Source organism: Manis javanica, chromosome X (genome assembly GCF_040802235.1).
Source record: "Manis javanica isolate MJ-LG chromosome X, MJ_LKY, whole genome shotgun sequence".
Lineage (NCBI taxonomy): Eukaryota > Metazoa > Chordata > Mammalia > Pholidota > Manidae > Manis > Manis javanica.
In genome coordinates this window covers 50006581-50027979 of record NC_133174.1, presented here as the reverse complement: position 1 = coordinate 50027979, position 21399 = coordinate 50006581, and the positions used below count along the sequence as shown (strand labels likewise).

Genomic DNA, 21399 nt, shown 5'->3' with positions numbered 1-21399 from the left:
TTCTCTGTGTTCCTGTTCTCTGATTTCTATTCCATTAACAGCCTCTTGCACCTCATCCACTCTGCTTTTAAGTCTTTCCATTGATTGTTTCATTCCTGTTATCTCCCTCTGGACTCCATCACTTAGCTCTTGCATACTTTTCTGCAGCTCTATCAGCATGGTTATGACTTTTATTTTGAATTCTTTTTCAGGAAGTTTGGTTATATCTATCTTGCCAGGCCAACTCTTGGGCATTGTTTGAGTGATTTTGGAGTGGACCACATTCCTCTGCTTTTTCATGGCAATAGAAGTGATTGCTGGCAAGTGGCACATTTGTCATCTGGGAGAACAAAGTCCCTTCCTGCTTGGTGGTCTTCTTCAGCTTCTCCACTGCCTGTGCCAGTTACCTGCACACATGGAGAATTTTCTGGGCTAATTCCCTGAGCTGCTGTGGGCAGGGAAGTCCTCAGGATGGCCTAGGGTACTTCCGGGGGTCACAGCCATGTGATGTGTGTTCTTCTGTGAGACTGGCACCCCTTCTTACCTTTTGGACTTTGTGCCAGCTTCCTCTGTCTGTACCAGGATGCTGCATGCTGGCGGCTGCCTCTGGATCTGGCTTGGTTAGCTGTGCCCTGGGAGAAGACTCTGTGTGATTCCCGTGGGCAGGGCTGCCCACTGGCTTGTCCACAGCAATGGAGGATCAGCCACTTTGCTTGCTGTGCCAGAATGGGGGTGTGATCAGCAGGCTGCTTCTCACTGTGAGGGGCTTAAGAGCTGCATTGCCACCCAGGGTGTTTGGGCAACTGAAGTTCCTTAAGATCCCCAGCCTGTTGGGGTGAGTGTGCTGGGATGATTTTGTCCACCTGTTAAACCCTTGTCCCTTTAAGACTTTTAAAGCTTCCACTTTTCTTTTGTCCCAGGGGAGCCAGCTGTGGGGACCCACTCTCAGTCTCTGTCTCATATTTTAGTTGTCCATTTCTCTAATATCCATCACACCATGCAGTGTGTGTTACAGTGCTCCTGGTGCAGGTTACTAGGGCTGGTTATTTAGCAGTCCTGTGCTTCTCCTCTCTACCCACTCTGATTGCTTTCCTTTTGATGGTGAGCTGGGGTGGGGGGAGTGCTCGGGTCCCACAGAGTTGCGGCTTTGTAACTTACCCTTTTTGTGAGATGATGAGTTCTCACAGATGTAGATGTTGCCTAGCTCTTGTACTGTATCTTCTACTCTCTCTTTCAGTAATAGATGTATTTGCTGTATTTTCAAAATATATATGGTTTTGGGAGGAGATTTCCACCACCAGACTCATGCTGCCATCTTGAGCGCCACTCCAAGTATGTATTACATACTTGAATGTTGTCAATAGAGTAGATCTTAAAAATTATTCCCACAAAAGAGGGAAATTATAGGGGGACCATGGGAAGATGGCAGCATGAGTAGTTCAGAGGAAATCTCCTCCCCAAAACATATATATTTATGAAAATACAATGAATACAACTATTCCTAAAAGAGACACCAGTGGATGCAGTACAATAGCCAGGATACATCTACATCTGCAAGAACTCAGCATCACACGAAGGGGGTAAGATACAAGCTGAGGCCAGGCAGGACACAAATGCTACCCCACCTCAAAACCCTGTGGGAAGAAAGGAGTCCGAATGTGGAGGGAGTGAAAATCCAGGACTGCTAAACAACCAGCTCTAGAAATCTGCACCTGGAACGCTGACACAAGGTGCACGGGGTGCTGGCTATTAGAGAAATGGAAAAGCAAAACCTGTGGGCAGGTTCCCACAACCAGCATCCCTGAGAAAAAAGAAAAGCAAGTGCTTTGTACAAGTCTTAAAGAGACAGGTACCCCATAGCTGGACAAAGTTGTCCCAGCAGCTGGGAATACTGGGGAAACCTAGGCACCCTAAATGAAGGAAGTGCAGCTCTGAAGCCCATCACAGCACTAAGCAGACTGCCAGTTGTTACTCAAACTGGCGCGGACCCCGACACACTGACCTAGTAGCAGGAGAGTGGCAGAGTGTGCCAGGGACGGCAGCACAGGAAGTAACTGAGAGTAGAACAGTGTGCCACAGGAGAGGCTTGTGCTAGCCCACAGCAGCACGACCTAACATCCCAGGCAGTGCTCGTGCACACTGGCGGCAGTGTAGCCAGAGTCCAGTAGAAGGCTGCGTGGAAGAGCCCTATGCGCACCTGCAGCAGAGACAGAGGGAGGAGGTGTGCTCCCAGAAGCTGACCGGAAACCCAGCCCAATGCACAATCACCTGGGCCAGACCCAAAGGCCGCTGCTGCCACACAGCTGCTCAGCAGGGTCACTGCTAGCATGGAGGAGCGCACCTGGCATGCCTGCCACTCCTTGCAGGTCACTGCAATGCTCTGACGGACATCCTCCCCACAGCAGCTTAGGGGACTATCCCGGTGGTTGCACCAGGAGTGCAGGTAACCATCACAGGCAGCATAGAAGGGCAAGGCATCCAGCAAGCAGGAAAGGACATTCTTCTCCCAGCTGACACACCCACAACCTGCCTTCAGCCACTGCTATCACCATGAAAAGGCAAAAAAACCTGGTCCAGTCCAAGAGAGTTACACCTCAGAAAGGATCTGCAGAGGCAGACCTAACCAGTCTCCCTGAAAAAGAATTAAAAATAAAAATCATAAACATGCTGACAGAGGTGTAGAGAAATATGCAAGGCTAAGGGATGAAGTCTGGAGGGAGATTACAGATGTCCAGAGGGAGATTACAGACATCTGGAGGAAGATTACAGAAGTGAAACAAACTCTGGAAGGATTTAAAAGCAGAATGGATAAGATGCAAGAGGCCATTGATGGAATAGAAAGCAGAGTAAAAGAACACATAGAAGCTGATGTAGAGAGAGATAAAAGGATCTCCAGGAATGAAACAATATTAAGAGAACTGTGTGACCAATCCAAAAGGAAAAATATCTGCATTATAGGGGGTACCAGAGGAAGAAGAGAGAGAAAAAGGGATAGAAAGTGTCTTTGAAGAAATAATGGCTGAGAACTTCCCCCAACTGTGGGAGGAAATAGCTGCTCAGACTACGGAGGCACACAGAACTCCCGAGAGATGGGATCCAAAGAGGACAACACCAAGAAATATAATAATTAAAATGGCAAAGATCACGGACAAGGACAAAGTATTAAAGGAACCCAGAGAGAGTAAAAAGTGACCTACAAAGGAAAACCCATCAGGCTATCATCAGACTTCTCAACAGAGACCTTACAGGCCAGAAGAGAATGGCATGATATATTTAATGCAATGAAACAGAAGGGCCTTGAACCAAGGATACTGTATCCAGCACGACTACCATTTAAACATGAAGGAGGGATTATACAATTCCCAGACCAGCAAAAGTTGAGGGAATTTGCCTCCCATAAACCACCTCTACAGGGTATCTTAGAGGGATTGCTCTAGATGGGAGCACTCCTAAAAAGAGCACAGAACAAAACACCCAACATATGAAGAATGGTGGAGGAGGAAAAAGAAGGGAAAGAAATAATCATCAGACTGTGTTTATAACAGCTCAATAAGCGAGGGAGGTCAGACAGTGAGGTAGTAAACAAGCTAACCTTGAACCTTTGGTAACCACAAATCTAAAGCCCGCAATGGCAATAAGTACATATCTTTCAATATTCACCCTAAATGTAAATGGACATAATGCACCAATCAAAAGACACAGAGTAATAGAATGGATAAAAAAGCAAGACCCATCTATATGCTGCTTACAAGAGACTAACCTCAAACCCGAAGACATGCACAGATTAAAAGTCAAGGGATGGAGAAAGATATTTCATGCAAACAACAGAGAGAAAAAAGCAGGTGTTGCAATACTAGTATCAGACAAAATAGACTTCAAAATAAAGAAAATAACAAGAGATAAAGAAGGACATTACATAATGATAAAGGGCTCAGTCCAACAAGAGGATATAACCATTATAAACATATATGCACCCAGTACAGGAGCACCAATATATGTGAAACAAATACAAACAGAATTAAAGGAGGAAATAGAATAAAATACAATCATTTTGGGAGACTTTAACACAACACACACTCCAAAGGACAGATCCACCAGACAGAAAGTAAGTAAGGACACAGAGGCACTGAACAACACGCTGTAACAGATGGACCTAATAGACATATATAGAACTTTACATCCAAAAGCAACAGGATACACATTCTTCTCAAGTGCACATTGAACATTCTCCAGAACAGACCAAATACTAGGCCACAAAAAGAACCTCAGTAAATTCCAAAAGATTGAAATCCTACCATTAAAGTTTCCAGACCACAAACTAGAAATAAATTGTACAAAGAAAGCATAAAGGCTCACAAACAAGTGGAGGCTTAACAACATGCTGCTAAATAATCAATGGATCAAAGAACAAATTAAAATGGAGCAATATATGGAAACAAATGAAAACAATGACACAAAGCTCCAACTTCTGTGGGACACAGCTAAAGCAGTCCTAAGAGGAATGTATACAGCAATCCAGGCATATTTAAAGAAGGAAGAACAACCCCAAATGAATAGTCTAATGTCACAATTATCGAAATTGGAAAAAGAAGAACAAATGAGGCCTAAGGTCAGCAGATGGAGGGACATAATAAAGATCAGAAGAGAAATAAATAAAATTGAGAGGAATAAAACAATAGAATAAACCAATGAAACCAAGAGCTGGTTCTTTGAGAAAATAAACAAAATAGATAAGCCTCTAGCAAGACTTACTAAGAGAAAAAGAGAGTCAACACACATCAACAGAATCAGAAACGAGAAAGGAAAAATCACGACGGACCCCACAGAAATACAAAGAATTATTAGAGAATACTATGAAAACCTATATTCTAACAAGCTGGAAAACCTAGGAGAAATGGACAACTTCCTAGAAAAATACAACCTTCCAAGACTGACCCAGAAAGAAACAGAAAATCTAAACAGACCAATTACCAGCAACAAAATTGAGGCAGTAATCAAAAAACTACCCAAGAACAAAACCCCTGGGCCAGATGGATTTACCTCGGAATTTTATCAGACATACAGAGAAGACATAACGCCCATTCTCCTTAGTTTTCCAAAAACGAGAAGAGGAGGGAATACTCCCACACTCATTCTATGAAGCCAACATCACACTAATACCAAAACCAGGCAAGCACCCCACAAAACGAAAACTACAGACCAATATCTCTGATGAACGTAGATGCAAAAATACTCAACAAAATATTAGCAAACCGAATTCAAAAATACATACACCATGAACAAGTGGGATTCATCCCAGGGATGCAAGGATGGTACAACATTTGAAAGTCCGTCAACATCATCCACCACATAAACCAAAAGAAGGACAAAAACCACAGATTTTGAAAAAGCATTCGACCAAATTCAAGATCCATTCATGATAAAAACTCTCAACAAAATGTGCATAGAGTAAAAGTACATCAATATAATAAAGGCCATATATGATCAACCCACAGCTAACATCATACAAAACAGCGAGAGGCGGAAATCTTTTCCTCTGAGGACGGGAAAAAGACACAGATACCCACTCTCCCCCCTGTTATTCAACGTGGTACTGGAGGTCTTAGCCACAGCAATCAGACAAAACAAAGAAATACAAGGAATACAGATTGGTAAAGAGGAAGTCAAAGTGTCACTATTTGCAGATGACATGATATTGTACATAAAAACCTTGAGGACTCCACTACAAAACTAGTAGAACTAATATCAGAACTCAGCAAAGTTGCAGGATACAAAATTAACACACAGAAATCTGTGGCTTTCCTATATGGTAACAATGAACTAATAGAAAGAGAAATCAGGAAAACAGGTCCATTCACAATAGCATCGAAAAGAATAAAATACCTAGGAATAAACCTAACCAAGGAAGTGAAAGACATATACCCTGAAAACTACAAGACACAAGACACTCTTAAGAGAATTTAAAGAGGTCACTCACAAATGGAAACCCATCCTATGCTCCTGGCTAGGAAGAATTAATATCTTCAGAATGGCCATCCTGCCCAAAGCAATATACAGATTCGATGCAATCCCTATCAAATTACCAACAGCATTCTTCAATGAACTGGGACAAATAGTTCAAAAATTCATATGGAACTGTCAAAGATCCCGAATAGCCAAAGCAATCCTGAGAAGGAAGGAAAAAGTGGTGGGAAGCTCACACCCCAACTTCAAGCTCTACTACAAAGCCACAGTAATCAAGACAATTTGGTACTGGCACAAAAACAGAGCCACAGACCAGTGGAACAGAATAGAGACTCCAGACATTAACCCAAACATATATGGCCAATTAATATACGATAAAGGAACCATGGACATACAATGGGGAAATAACAGTCTCTTCAACAGATGGTGCTGGCAAAACTGGACAGCTACATGTAGGAGAATGAAACTGGACCATTGTCTAACCCCATATACAAAGGTAAAATCGAAAAGAATCAAAGACCTGAATGTAAGTCATGAAACCATAAAACTCTTAGAAAAAATCATAGGCAAAAATCTCTTAGACATAAACGTGAGTGACTTCTTCATGAATGTATCTCCCCAGGCAAGGGAAACAAAGGCACAAAGGAACAAGTGGGACTATATCTAGCTGAAAAGCTTCTGTACAGCAAAGGACACAATCAATAGAACAAAAAGGTATCCTACAGTATGGGAGAACATATTCATAAATGACAGATCCGATAAAGGATTGACATCCAAAATACATAAAGAGCTCACACGCCTCAACAAACAAAAAGCAAATAATCCAATTAAAAATGGGCAGAGGAGCTGAATAGACATTTCTCTAAAGAAGAAATCCAGATGGTGAACAGGCACATGAAACGATGCTCCACATCGCTAATCATCAGAGAAATGCAAATTAAAACCACAATGAGATATTACCTCACACCACTAAGGATCGCCATCATCAAAAAGACAAACAACAACAAAGGTTGGCACGGTTGTGGAGAAAGGGGAACCCTCCTACACTGATGGTGGGAATGTAAACTAGTTCAACCATTGTGGTAAGCAGTATGGAGGTTCCTCAGAATGCTCAAAATAGAAATACCATTTGACCCAGGAATTCCACTTCTAGGAATTTACCCTAAGCATGCTGCACTCCAGTTTGAAAAAGACAGATGCAGCCCTATCGGAATTGTATAATCCCTCCTACACAATGGAATATTATTCAGCCATAAGAAGAAAACAAATCTTACCATTTGCAAGAAATGGATGTAGCTAGAGGGTATTATGCCCAGTGAAGTAAGCCAGGCAGAGAAAGACAAATACCATATGATTTTACTTATATGTGGAATATAAGAACAAAACAAAACAAAACCAGTGAATGAAACAGAAATAGATCAAGGATACTGAGAAGTGACTTGTGGCTTACATGGGGGAGGGGTTGGGGTGGGTAGGTGAAATAGGTGAAGGGGATAAGGAAGTACAAAATCTCAATTATAATATAAATTATTCGTTGGGATGAAAGAACAACATAGAGAATGTAGGCAATAATTCTGTAATACCATTCTATGTCAACAGATAGCAACTACAGTAGTTGGGGTTGAGCATTTAATAATGTAGATAATTGTTGAATCACTATGCTGTATACTTGCAACCAGTATCATATTGTATTATCAAGTATCTTTAAATTAAAAAAATACTGTAGGTACTCCATAATCTAGTCAATCACCGTAAACAGTTTTCTTGCTAGATATTTCACTCTACATTTATACCAATTCCCAACTCACTGATGACAGGCAGATTGGAGGATCATCGGCATCATTAATAAGAGCATTAGGCATCACAGGCCAAATCCATTGCAGTGAGACTGGGCCACCACACTTAAATGCAAGCCAAGCAGGCACACCTCAGCTGTTGGATATGGTCATCTGCACATTTTTCTCAGGAGAGTCCATTGCAGTGACTTAAGGTTTAACCTTATCACGTTTAACTGTTATTCCTGCCCAGAGACCTCCACGTGCTGGAGAATCTAAAGTAAACTGGGAGAATGTCCTCATTGTGCTGCGAGATTGGACATGAAATTTACCATGTCGTAACCAATGGTGGAAGTTGCATTGTATAGGGAGAACCCAGGAATGGGTTGGGTTTTCCAGATTTCAGTATAAATTACTTCATGCTCCAGGCTTTGCATCTCTTGGCTGAACAGTGCTAATCTGTTTTGGCCCCACCTCTTACTCATTCTAATCAGGAGGGCGAAAAATTTAACTCTGTGACGAATTCTCCTGAGGACCTTGCTCAAGACGATTCTGGATATGGAAGGAAAAGGGGAAAGAAAAATACGTCGTTTTTAATAGGGATTGCTAGCACTATGGTGGTTTAATGCTGACGCAGAGTGAATTCTCTCAGGAATTTTCGCTCATCTATCAATCCGGCCAGCCAGCCAGCCAGTAAACAATTTTTAACACATGAAAAGTACTAAGCACCATGCTTAGCATAGGGAAGGTCTGGGGTGTGTGTTTATTTGGGCACATACAGTAAGGTACGGATTTAAATTGCATTTAGCTGATAGATACCCAGGTATTCCAACACCATCTACCTAATGAACTGGGAAGAACTCTTTGATATCCTATTCCTATTAACTGCGGGACTTATTTGTGCATGCCAGGCTCTGCCTCTGGGCTTTTTATTCTGTTCTAAAGAACCAGTACCAGAATATTCAAATCACTGTGGCGTTCAACACGTTTTAATATCTGATAGGGCCAGTTTCTGCGCATTGCACTTTTTTTTTTTCCTTTCAGGAACGCGTTCGGCCCGCGGCAGGGGGCGGGGTCGCGCCTCTGTCGCGGCTTTGGTTCCAGCGGAGCCTCACGGACGCGGAGATGGAAAGCCCAAGGCTGTTCCCGGCTCGTGGGGCACGACAGGGCGGCGGCGCTGGCAGCCCCGTGAGCGGCGGCCGGGACCACGGAGGCCCTGACACGCAGGCTGGCCAGGCCCCCATGCGCCGCCTCCTGCTGCTCCGGGGACCCCAAGATGGCGGGCCCGGGCGGCGGTGCCAGGAGGCTCGCGCGGCCTCACGGGGCCCGGGCCTGAGCCCTTTGGCGCCAAGGCCCGATCACACTGGCGGCGGCGGCGGCGGCGGCGGCGGCGGCGGCGGGGACGACGACGACGACGACGACGATGATGACTTCTTCCTGGTACTGTTGGACCCTGTGGGTGGCTACGTGGAGACCACGGACACTGGCCAGGCCGCGGGGCCTTTACGCAGGGAGGCGGCCGAGCCGGGCCCACGGCTCCAGGCGGGCGAGAGTGGCGGGAACCCCGCGGGTCGCCATGCTCGGGGCCCCCGCTGCCTGTCCGCGGTGCCTGCCCCAGCCCCGGCTCTGGCCCCGGTCCCTATCCCGATTCCCGCCCCAGGCCCGGGCCCCGCTGCGGCCTTCGCGGGCACCATCACCATCCACAACCAAAACCTGCTCTTGCGCTTTGAGAACGGCGTCCTCACCCTGGCCACGCCCCCGCCGCCAGCCTGGGAGCCTGGGGTCGGGCCTGCCCTGCAGCCTGGGGGTCTGATCGCCCCGCAAGCAGCGGCCCTGCACACCGCGCAGCCTGGCGACTGCCCCGAGCTGCCGCCCGACCTCCTGCTGGCCGAGCCGGCCGAACTCGCACCGGCCCCGGCACCGGAGGAGGAGGAGGAGGAGGCGGAGGGCCCGGCCGCCGAGAGCCCCCGTGGGCTGCTGGGCCCGGGCCCGGGCGTGGTGCTGTACCTGTGTCCTGAGGCGCAGTGCGGACAATCCTTCGCCAAGAAGCACCAGCTGAAGGTGCACCTGCTGACACACAGCAGCAGCCAGGGCCAGCGGCCCTTCAAGTGCCCCCTGAGCGGCTGCGGCTGGACTTTCACCACCTCGTACAAGCTCAAGAGGCACCTGCAGTCGCACGACAAACTGCGTCCCTTTGGCTGCCCGGCGGAGGGCTGTGGCAAGAGCTTCACCACCGTGTATAACCTCAAGGCGCACATGAAGGGCCATGAGCAGGAGAACTCGTTCAAATGCGAGGTATGCGAGGGGAGCTTCCCCACGCAGGCCAAACTCAGCGCCCACCAGCGCAGCCACTTCGAGCCAGAGAGGCCCTACCAATGCGCGTTTTCCGGCTGCAAGAAGACGTTTATCACAGTGAGCGCCCTGTTTTCCCATAACCGCGCCCACTTCAGGGAACAGGAACTTTTTTCCTGCTCATTTCCTGGCTGCAGCAAGCAGTATGACAAGGCCTGTAGGCTGAAAATTCACCTGCGGAGCCACACTGGTGAGAGACCTTTCCTTTGTGACTTTGACGGCTGTGGCTGGAACTTCACCAGCATGTCCAAACTCTTAAGGCACAAAAGGAAGCACGACGATGACCGGAGGTTCATGTGCCCTGTGGAAGGCTGTGGGAAATCTTTCACAAGGGCTGAACATCTGAAAGGCCACAGCATAACTCACCTGGGCACAAAACCTTTTGTGTGCCCCGTGGAAGGCTGCTGTGCCAGATTCTCTGCTCGCAGTAGCCTCTACATTCACTCCAAGAAACACTTGCAGGATGTGGACACTTGGAAAAGCCGTTGCCCAGTCTCCACTTGTAATAAACTCTTCACATCCAAGCACAGCATGAAGACCCACATGGCCAAAAGACACAACTTCCGCCAGGATCTCCTAGCTCAACTAGAAGCTGCAAATTCTCTTACACCCAGCAGTGAACTCACCAGCCAGGCACAGAGTGATTTCAGTGATGCAGAGCTAGTGTCTCTCTTCTCTGATGTGCCTGGCAATAGTTCTGCGGTGCTGGGTACGGCACTGGTGAACTCTGGAATCTTGACTATTGATGTGGCTTCTGTGAGTTCAACTCTGGCAGCGAATCTCCCTGATAACAATAATAATTCCTTGGGGCAGGCTGTGGATCCTCAGGCCCTGATGGCCACCAGTAACCTTCCTCAAAGCCTGGATACCTCTCTCTTTTTTGGAACGACAGCCTCTGGTTTTCAGCAGAGCACCTCAGATACGGATGATGTCTCAAGTCTAAGTGTGGAGCCAGTGGGATCCCTGGGCTCCTTGGCTATGAAAAACTCCGGTCAAGAGACCCAAGCTTTGACCCCCAGCAGTAAGCTAACAGTGGACACAGATGCTCTGACTCCTTCGAGCACACTTTGTGAAAACAGTGTCTCAGAACTACTGACACCAACCAAAGCAGAATGGAGCGTACATCCTGCTACTGACTTCTTTGGACAGGAGGAAGAAACCCAGTTTGGATTCTCCAATCAAGCAGGAAACCATGGTTCTCAGAAAGAAGCAGATCTTATCACAGGGACTGGCAGCTCATTTTTGATATGAACTAATCCTATTCATTCCTCGCCGCACGGCTTACTCTTACTAATTACACTCAGTGTTAAAGATGTTCTGGACTAACTGTTTAAATGCAGTCATTTCTTTTAGGTTTGAAAAAGAGCAGAGTCCTGGGCTACGAGTTTGGAGATTTAAATTCTGATCTTGAGCCTGGAACTGACAAGTTGCATGACCCTGAGCGAGCCACTTAACCTATCTGAGCCTTAATTTCCTTGCTTATAAAATGGGTTAGTTTGTATAGATTGTTTCTAAAGTCCTTTCAGCTCTCTGATTCCTTGATAATACTGAAAAAAAAATTAGGTTTTTTTATGTGATGATATTTCATGAGCTTATTTTGCAAAGGTGCATAAACATATACATAATTGCATAATGAAATCCATGTACTTGGTACCCAACTTCAACAATTATCAGTTTATAAACACTTATTTATCTAATCTCCACTCTCACCCTCTTTCAGTATTATTTTGGAATACTATGCATCACATCATTTCAACCATTCTCAGTATGTAGTTTTGTAAGTTATGGGCTCTTTCAGAAGAAGCTACATTTCATTTTCATACTTACAGGTAACTGATTCCTTAACAACAAAAAATATCCAGTCAGGGTTCCAACTTAAAATTGTCTCCTAAATGATGCTTACTTTAATATTTTTAATAAGTAGGATTGCAGTAAGTCTCTTAAGTGTCCTTTTACTCTGTTTACCTTTTGTCTTTCTTTCCTTTTAAAATTTTATTCATTGAAGAAATTAGGTTCTTTCACATGTAGCATTTGCTACAGTCTTAAGTTTTGGTTATTATATCCCTATGGTGTTAAATTTCTCTACCTTGTGTTTCCTTAATTTGGTAGTTTGAGCTAGATACTTGATCAAATTAGAAATACCATTTTTGGATCAGGAATGTTTCATAGGTTGTGTTGCATTCTTTTTTCAGTGGCTCAGAACTGTTTTTCTCTCTTTGTAATATTCACAGCTGCTGCTGATCAATGCATTAATTCATGATTACCAATGCTTCTGATATCATGAATGATTCTTGTAGAGTTTTTATTAATGAAGAAAGAAACTAGTTAAGATATTTATACAAGTTTAATAGAAGTATTCAATGCCAAAAATATTTCTTTAATTATGATACACTAACAACAACAACAACAAAGAGATAGCAAAAAATGTGTTGGCTGTTTTCACTGTTTATCTTCCTGACTTCTTGATGATGGGAGGCTTTGTTGTAGAAATTGCCAGCCAGGATTTTGACATGAATCAGGCCCAGGGTCAAATTTGTGTTGGGTAAGTGGCCTTGAATAAATTAGCCTCACTAAGCTTCAGTTTCCTATCTATAAAATGGTCATAGCAATGCATACACATAGCTAACACACCTTAGATTTTTCTTCTTTTCCAGTTTTTAATACCTAAGGAAAAATATTAGGTGCTTTGGCATATTTTCATGAATTTATATAATCTTTTTATCCTCTCAATCCTTCCTGCTCTAAGGGAGAAATTGGGATAATTCAATCCTGTTTATGTTCAGGCAATAATGTTATGAGGTATAGAGTGAATGAAGCAGGACAGGGAATCTCTCTACTTCCTCCACTGAATAATTTCCACCCACCAGGAATTACTGTGGGGAAATGTCTGGAGTGGAGACATTGCTCATGGTTATAGCTGTATTCCTTTCTATTAAATCTGTTACCATTTTTGCTCTGCTTCCAAAGTCAGACTTTGCTGTGATTGTAGAGCCTGTTTTTGCAATGAAACTCTGGTAATGGAGCAGAGAAGGTTGCCTCCTCTCTGTGTTGTGGAGATCTCATTGTTTGCACTTTCCAGAGTTGGGAAGAAAGACTGAATCTGAATATTGTGTAGCTGTCTTATATGAGTATAGCATTTTGAATTTCGTGGAATATCTTCACAACTGATACCTTATTTGTTGTTCAAAACATCCCTTTTGACAAAGTCTGTGCTATGACTCATATGACAATTTAGACAACTCACATTCCAAATGGGCTTTGGCTAATGACTGACAGTTTTATACATAGTTTAAAAGAAAGAAGATAAAGTATTTTCACCTCTCCCTTCCCACCCAGCTAACTTTCATGATCCATTCTGGTGTCATAACTAGCTGCTGTTTTCCACTTTGCTTTCTGTTTATTTCTGTTTACTTTCTCCCCAGGCATTCCAGTCCTTGCCATGCCTTTCTTTTTTAATTTTTTAATGGATAAGATATCTTCCTGACATTATCCCTTAGATCTTCTCAGGGCTCATTTTCTTCCAATGATAACATTTGTTGAGTGTACACTGCAGTTCTATAAGTATAGTAAAAAGTTATTTTCTGATCTCAAATAATACTGTGCATATATGACTCATGATATAAGAGGTTATTTTCTAACCTGTTGAGGTGAGAAGCAGGTTTCTGTTTCATTATTTCCATTTTGTAAGTTTTGGCAAGGAGTTCTGCTAACAAATATTCTCTTTTTTGCTTTAGTGTACAAGTGCAGTAATGTTTGCATGTGAATGTGGATGACAGTTATTGTAACACTTTGGTAGTGCACTAAAACTTGACAACTTTGAAATGTTTCTGCTCTGTGTATGGGGGGGTATATAAACACACATACACACATATATATTTTTAAGTGATTGTATTCATTTAGTGAAAAACAAAGTAGGCATACTTTTATAAATCAGAAAAATGCTTAGAATTTCATTGTATCCACTCAATCAGTTGGCTTCTTTCTTTGCTTTGGAGATACTTCTATTCATAAAGTACATTTCAAAAATAATTGTCATTCATTAAGACCTCTTAAATAGACCACACTTTTTTTCACATGTGTCAAGGATTGAAATGAACATACAAGTAGCAAACATCAAATAAATTATTTAAACATGAAGAGAATTTAATACTGTGACTTCATTTTTTTAATTCCTTCAACCAACTTCCAATAAAAAAAATATATATCTTTTCCTACTCATTGCTGGATTTTCAAGGAACAGTTGTTATGTTTATCAAAAATAAAAGCTTTTATTTGTTTTTTGGCTCACAGAGTTTCATTGAACAAATTTGTTCAAATGATTTCTCTTTCAACACCATTTTCTAGAAAAATGATAATTGCTTCATACTTTCAAGGTAAGGAGTTTAAAATCTGTTGGTGGTGGCATAAAGTTGCCATCACTCCTTTTGAATAATGGTGCGTGTTTTAATTTGTTTCCTTTCTGTTTCTCCTTAGTCATTGGTTTATTAAAAAATCTTGCCAATGGAAAACAGAAAACATCATGGCAGAAAAAGAATTATGTTTCTAGAGGATCTGTTAATCATGTTGATCATCGGTTAAAAATATATTGGCTTTGACATTTTTACCAATTAGTATGATTAACATAACATAATGCTTAGGTAGCAAGGAGTGAAACATGGATAGATTATGAAGTTTATTTCTCTCTGTAACAAAACTGTGTTTTTATCCAGGAAACATATGAGAAGGCAACTTGTTAGCTGGAGGCTCCACTGTATTTGAAATTAACAAATATTTATTAAGCATTATTGTGCAAAATACAACATAACATATTGAAGGTTCTGTAACAAGAGGCATATGCAACTCTGATCTTTAAGGAAATCATAGTTGATGAGATGAGATAGAAAAATATGCATTAAACAATTTGAGAACAGAAATGGGAAGTTTAATTTGGTAATCGCTGAGATGTGAAAAAAGCAAAATAATGAGTTTATTCTGGGCACAGATGAAAGCCAGTGAATATGTTTTAATAAAGGAGTCATCATGAAAATGATGCCTTAGAAAGGTTAATGTAATGGAGATCAACAATGTGAATTAGGTGGTCGAAACTAAAATAGGAATATAAACAAGAACGCTTTTATAGCAGTTCAGGTGTAATATGATGAAACATGAAACCTGGACTAGAATGGTACCAGTGGAAAGCAAAGGAAGGAACAGTATTAAGGATGCTTTCAAATTGAGGGAGGAATATTACTTAGTGCCCCATTAGAGACAGAGATAGATAAATAGATGATAGAAAGATATCATAACTGAGAGAAATCTGGAATGATAACTCAGGTTTCCTTGGGGACTATAATAATATTTTTAATAATAGAATGAGTGAATTTAGGAAGTCCCTTTTGGAAATGAATGTGTAAAGATGGTGTTTAGTTAAATGGTAATCGATAAATCATAGTTAACTGCATAAGCTATTCATACTGTGGTTTATTCACTTTCTAGGCCACAATGAGGGAATAGTTCCTCTTTCTTGGTTTCCGCATGCATGCTCAGAATTATCTATACAGTTCTGATCTTTTTATTTCCCTTTGAATTTCCAGAGACCTTTTAATCTTGTCCTGAATGATCTAGATCTGTATTGACCAATAAGGTAACTACTAGTCTTATGTAGCTATTCAACACTTGAAATGTGGCTAATATGGCTGAGAGACTGAATTTTTAATTAATTACATTATTTTTAAAAAACTTTAAAAGTTTAAAATTTTTTCTGTAAACATAACTTTTAGTAGGATTAAATTTCACTTTCACCACTGAAAATTTAGCATTGGAATTAAGATGTGCTATAAAATACCAGATTTTGAAGGCTTAGTACAAAAAATTAAAACATTTCGTTAATATTTTATATTGATTACACAATGAATAATATTTGAATTTATTCAGCTTTATTGAGGTATAACTGACAAATAAGTTTGTAAGATATTTAAAATGTACATCATGGTGATTTGATATATGTATATATTGTGAAAAGATTCCACCATCTAGTTAATTATATCTATTACCTCACGTGTGTTTTTGTAGCAAGAACATTTTATTTTTAATATATTTGCTTAAAGAAAATATTAAAATTAGTTTTACTAGTTTCTTTTTAATATTTTAATGTGGCTATAGAAAATCTAAAATTACATTATCACATGAAAAAAATTAATTAAAAATTACACATGTTGCTCTTACTATATTTCTATTGAACACCAATCTGGATGTTATATTGCCTCTCCAGACTACTCTGCATCAAAATGAGCTATGTAGTCCCTGCTGTCCATCAAGTGTCTTTCCTACTACTGCCTTTAAGATTCAGTGGCTATTCTATTTTATGTGTATGGCGAAATAACTTACAAATTATCACAGATTTTGCCATTGTTTGGTAAAGTTTTATGAAATGTTTCATGAAAAGTTTATTCAAAGTGAGTTTCACCAGCATTTTGTCTCATGTGGAGCAGGCAGAAGTAGGATTGTCAAAGCCCAACATACCTGAATCTGTGTGAGATTGACTTGGGGCTCCTTAGCCAGAATCACTTCTGTCACTAGAAAAAATTGTGAGGTAAGTGATGAGAAGAGAATCTAATCATGATAATCCCTATCATAGTCTTTCCATTTTAAAAGTCCCCTGTACACTGAAAGAGATAACCCTAGAAGGAATAGGAGAAAAAGAAGGTAAAAAATCAGGAAATACACTGTTTTTGATAGTAAATTTGATAGAAGTACTACGTTGTCATCTAGAGTAATTTTTCATTCTTGTTCATCGCTAACATTTAAAGACAAACAAAACCCTCTTAGCCAATTTTTCTAAAGAAAACATCCTAACTATTTCAAAAGGAAGCACACAGGAATCTCTACACACTGGCAATCTCTGAATCCCTTAATTTGCCAAGTTACCAATCAGCATCTATGTACTGACTACCAGATATGTGAAGCACTGTGAGATATTACATCTAAGTATGACTCATTAATCCATTAATGAATATTTTACCACTTGTGTACCTCTGATGTGACAACTATTGCTGCTGTTTAAAAAATGTGATCTAGATGGGAAATTATTAAAGCCAATGTATTACAGAGTTCCAAAGAAGTGCTTTATAGATTTTACCAGAATAAGAGGTATAATTTTTTGTGAGTATATAAATTTTGATGAGGTATATCAATATACAGAATAGCACCAAATATTTATTTCATTAGAATCTAAAATTGTACATACAAACAGAACAAAATTGTTCTAAAATTTTGAAAGGTGTCTTATTAGTGATTGATAAAGTACAGCAAAATTTTTTGAAAATCAATTATAAAATAGGCTTTACTTTTATTTACTTCTAGATTACAATCTTTGACATAAGATGTGCTGGAAGTGATCCTAGAGATTTTATACTTTCTCATTTTGTGAATGAGAAGCAGCATTATGAAGCCTGTACTTTTGTATGTGAAATTTATTTATAAGACATGATAGAAAAATTTAGTTTTTTGGAATAAGAAGGATATTATTTTGAAGATAACTACATAGACATACTAGCTGAATAAAGGAGACAGTAATTAATTTCATATAGCATTTGAGGCTGAGAGTTACAGTTTAACATGAAGGAACCTAAAAGTTTACCAATGATCTGGGGTTGGGGTTGGAGTCTTTTTTCTTTTCTAATGTTTTCTAGGTTAAAAAAAAAAAAACAGTACCTTAAGAATTTCAGTCTGTTCCAGAATAGCAAAATAAAACTTGTTAATGATAAGCAATTTTAAGTGTCCAAGATGTAAAACAGTCACAAAAGATAACAAGAAAAACACCCAGGATTTCAAATCTTACATATTCTCCTTAACTATAATTTTATAAGAGTGCCATTTATTTTAAGCAGGACTACCTCCCTCGTGTGTTTATAATACAGAGTAGGAAGATAACTTCATTGTGAGATGTGGCTCATGTGACAGAAAGAAACTGGCCATGTGTCTCCTTGGCAATTGGTCATAAAAGAGAGCTCTATTTCTATCTTAGTAGAAATTCCAGGAATGGAGTGACAGCAGTTAATTCCAGGCTGGTTCCAGCTTTAGTGATACACAGTGAATCCCTTCCTGTTGAAAGAACCTGCATCAGTTAATTAACACCTACTACAGTCAAATTATTATATTGTTGTTATTTTTAACAGTAATTCAGATCCATGCCTTATGATAGTAGTAAAAAAGCAAATGTTAATATTTAACATCACCACTGAAAAATTGTTTTGACTAAATAAAATTTGTGGGGCATGTTTTCCCATATTTGACTGTGTCTCAATACTCTTTATATATTTGTGGAAGTAATAAAAGTTAGTGTTAAGATACATAGTTGAAATAATAGCCTTAGAGTACTGACTACCTGGAGAAACTGAAGAAAGGCAGGCTTCTCTGCATTAATAAATTAGTGAAAGAGTTCTTGGAAAAATTAGAGTAAGACATTAAATAAATCTTATAGCTAAAAAATGAATCTAGTTTTTTCCAACTTCAAGAAAAAAGCAGCTGATTCTATAATTTTAGATTATCCATTTATATTTATCAAGTTTGCTGCTCAATATAATCTTACATATTGTATGAACTATATAGAAGTCTCTTTTTAAAAATTCCATCTAAAATATTAGGTCATTAATTGGGACTTTTAAAAATTGACTAAATGGTATTTTATTTTTACATATGTCATTTTATAGAACTTAAACTTTGAAATACAAATACAAAATAGACACAGTCCTCAAATATAATAATATTTCATAATATTTTATTTGGAAGGCAATTTTGACTATGATTCATAATAGATTCTTCTGCAACCACAACAAAAATTATTTCACAAAGGCAAAGTATAGCATGTATTTGCAGCTAACACTGAACTAACTTTTCAATCATATATCCACAGTAAGGCAGTAGTAAAAACTGTTGAAAATTCTTTCCAAAAGTTGAAAGAAATATACTACAGTTAATAAGAAGGAACATTTTTACAATAAAGTCACATGTTTTTTACTTTCTTAAACATCTTTGTCCAACACCTTGATAGAAATTTCAGTGATACTTTTTGAATATTTTCTGTATTTTCTAGCTACAGTTAGCAATATAAAGCCATCAGATAGATATTCCTACAGTATTTAATGATTGTCTAATACTAAAGAATCTCCCAGAATACATAGTAACCAGTGAATAGTTCCCTAAATTTAGGCCTTCATATGAAATGCCAAAATATAACCAAATTAGGTGTTTATTATTTTACTCAAAACTCTGAATAGATGGCACTTTCCAGAAATATTGTGTAGTTTTTCTTTTCAACTTACTCTGTATATCTGAATCAGATCATTGAATTCACTCACATTTAAAATTTTTATTTATTTGGGTTTTGTTGATTATTCTTTTTAGTACACAATCAGATGACTGCCTATATGTAATCATTTTTGAAACCATATGTTTTAATTAATTTTTATTTCAAGTAACAGCATTTAACATATTTTTTCATTTATAGAATTTATATTTGAGTATTTTATGAAGTATAATGTACATGCAGTAAAGTACAGAAATATGAGTGTATAACTAGATAAATTTTCACAAATATGAAAAACAGAACTGTGTAAGCACCACCTTGCTCAAGAAATAGAACCCTACAGGCTCCTCTGCTCTCCTTACTGTGTCCTCTCCCTTTGAAAGTCCCCACTCTTCTCTAATATAACCATAATCCTGATTTCTAAATTCTAGATAAGTTTGCCTATTTTATAAGTTTATATAAATTCAATTATATAGTAAATATTATTGTGTACTTGGCTTCATTTGCTCAACATTATATATATGAGATTAATTCATGTTATGGAGTAAAGCAGTTCATTCATTTGAATTTCTATATGGAATCAGATAATATGCATTCAAAAATCAATGGGCATTTGGATTATTTCTAGATTTTGTCCACTGCAAATAATGCTATTATTGTGTATATATTTCAGTGCACTTGCACATAGATTTCTGCTTGTTAAATACCTAGCAGTACAACGGTAGAGTCATATGGTAGCATATGTTTTGAATTTATTATTTACTGTCAGTTTCCCAAAATGATTTATAAATGTAGTGTGTAAGAGTTCCAATTGCTCCATGTCCTTGCTAACCATTGGTATTTCCAGGTTTCAAAATTTTCATCCATTCTGATTGACTGTCTAGTAGAATTTTATTGTAGTTTTAAATTTCATTTATGTGATGACTAGTGAACTTAAAAATCTATTCATGTTTACTGGACATTTGGATATCTTCTTTGAAAGTGCCTGTTCCAGTCTTCTGTTTACTTAAGTGAATAAAAGTTTTATCTTTTTTTTCTTACTGATGTTTAGGAGTTCTATATATATTCAGGATAAAAGCATTTATTGGTTATAGACATGGCAAAGATACTATCCTACTCTTTTCCCTCTTGTAAATAGTGTCTTTTGATGAGCAGAAGTTTTAGTTTTAACATAGTCCAGTTTTACAGTCTTTTCCTTTTTCTCTTGTGCTTTTGTCTTTAAATAAATATATTGTATACTCCCATGATTTTGAAGCTATTCTACTGTATTACTACTTTCTAGAAACTTGCTTTTCTTTTCACATTTATATACAAAATTTACATGGAATTAATGTTTGCAAATGGCATGAGGTAGGCTGCAACAAAATTCATTTATTCTCCATTTATATATCCAGTTTGTCCTGCCCAATTTATTAAAAATGCTACCCTGTTATCATTGTTCTGCAGTGTCCATTTTGTCACATATCAAGTGTGCATATTTATTTGAGTCTGTTTCTGTGCTATCAATTTTTTCCCATCTGTCTGTCTTTGTACCAGTATTACATAGTATTACACACTTTAATTGTATAATAGGTCTTGATATTTGGCAGTCTAAATTCCCCAACTTTGTTCCTTTGTAAGATTATCTTGACAATTATTGGCCCATTACCTTTCCATGTACACTTAGAATCAGCTTGTCAATTTTCACAACAAAAGTGTTTGGATTTTTATTTGGAATTCTATATTGAATCTCTAATCCATGAATATGGTATATTCCCTCCATTTGGGTATTTTTAAATTTCCCTCTCTTTATATAGATTTTGTGTGGAGATTTATACAAATCTGAATGACTCATTATCCCTTTTTTCTCCTATTACAGTATACTATTTGGTTTTGACACGTATCACTATTAACTATTTTTTCACAATTACTTTTCTTTTTTTTGTTATTTGATCAAAATCATTGATCTTCAAGACAATTTGAAATTTGTGTCTATTTGCTGTCTTGTTTAGAGTATTTCTAATATTTGGTTAAATGCTGAATAACAATGAACACTTTGCTTAT

At 39.2% G+C, this 21399-nt stretch overlaps 1 protein-coding gene across 1 annotated transcript in view; it reads left to right on the top strand.

The window, feature by feature from the left end:
* ZXDB (zinc finger X-linked duplicated B) overlaps positions 1 to 14347 on the top strand; it is an 81986-nt gene extending 67639 nt beyond the window's left edge. Inside the window, exon 2 of the mRNA XM_037002413.2 lies at positions 8763 to 14347. Within this exon, the coding sequence (XP_036858308.2) occupies positions 8763 to 11321 (2559 nt within the window). The 3' untranslated portion in view covers positions 11322 to 14347. The remainder of the gene's footprint in view (positions 1 to 8762) is intronic.
* Positions 14348 to 21399: the final 7052 nt, after the last annotated feature.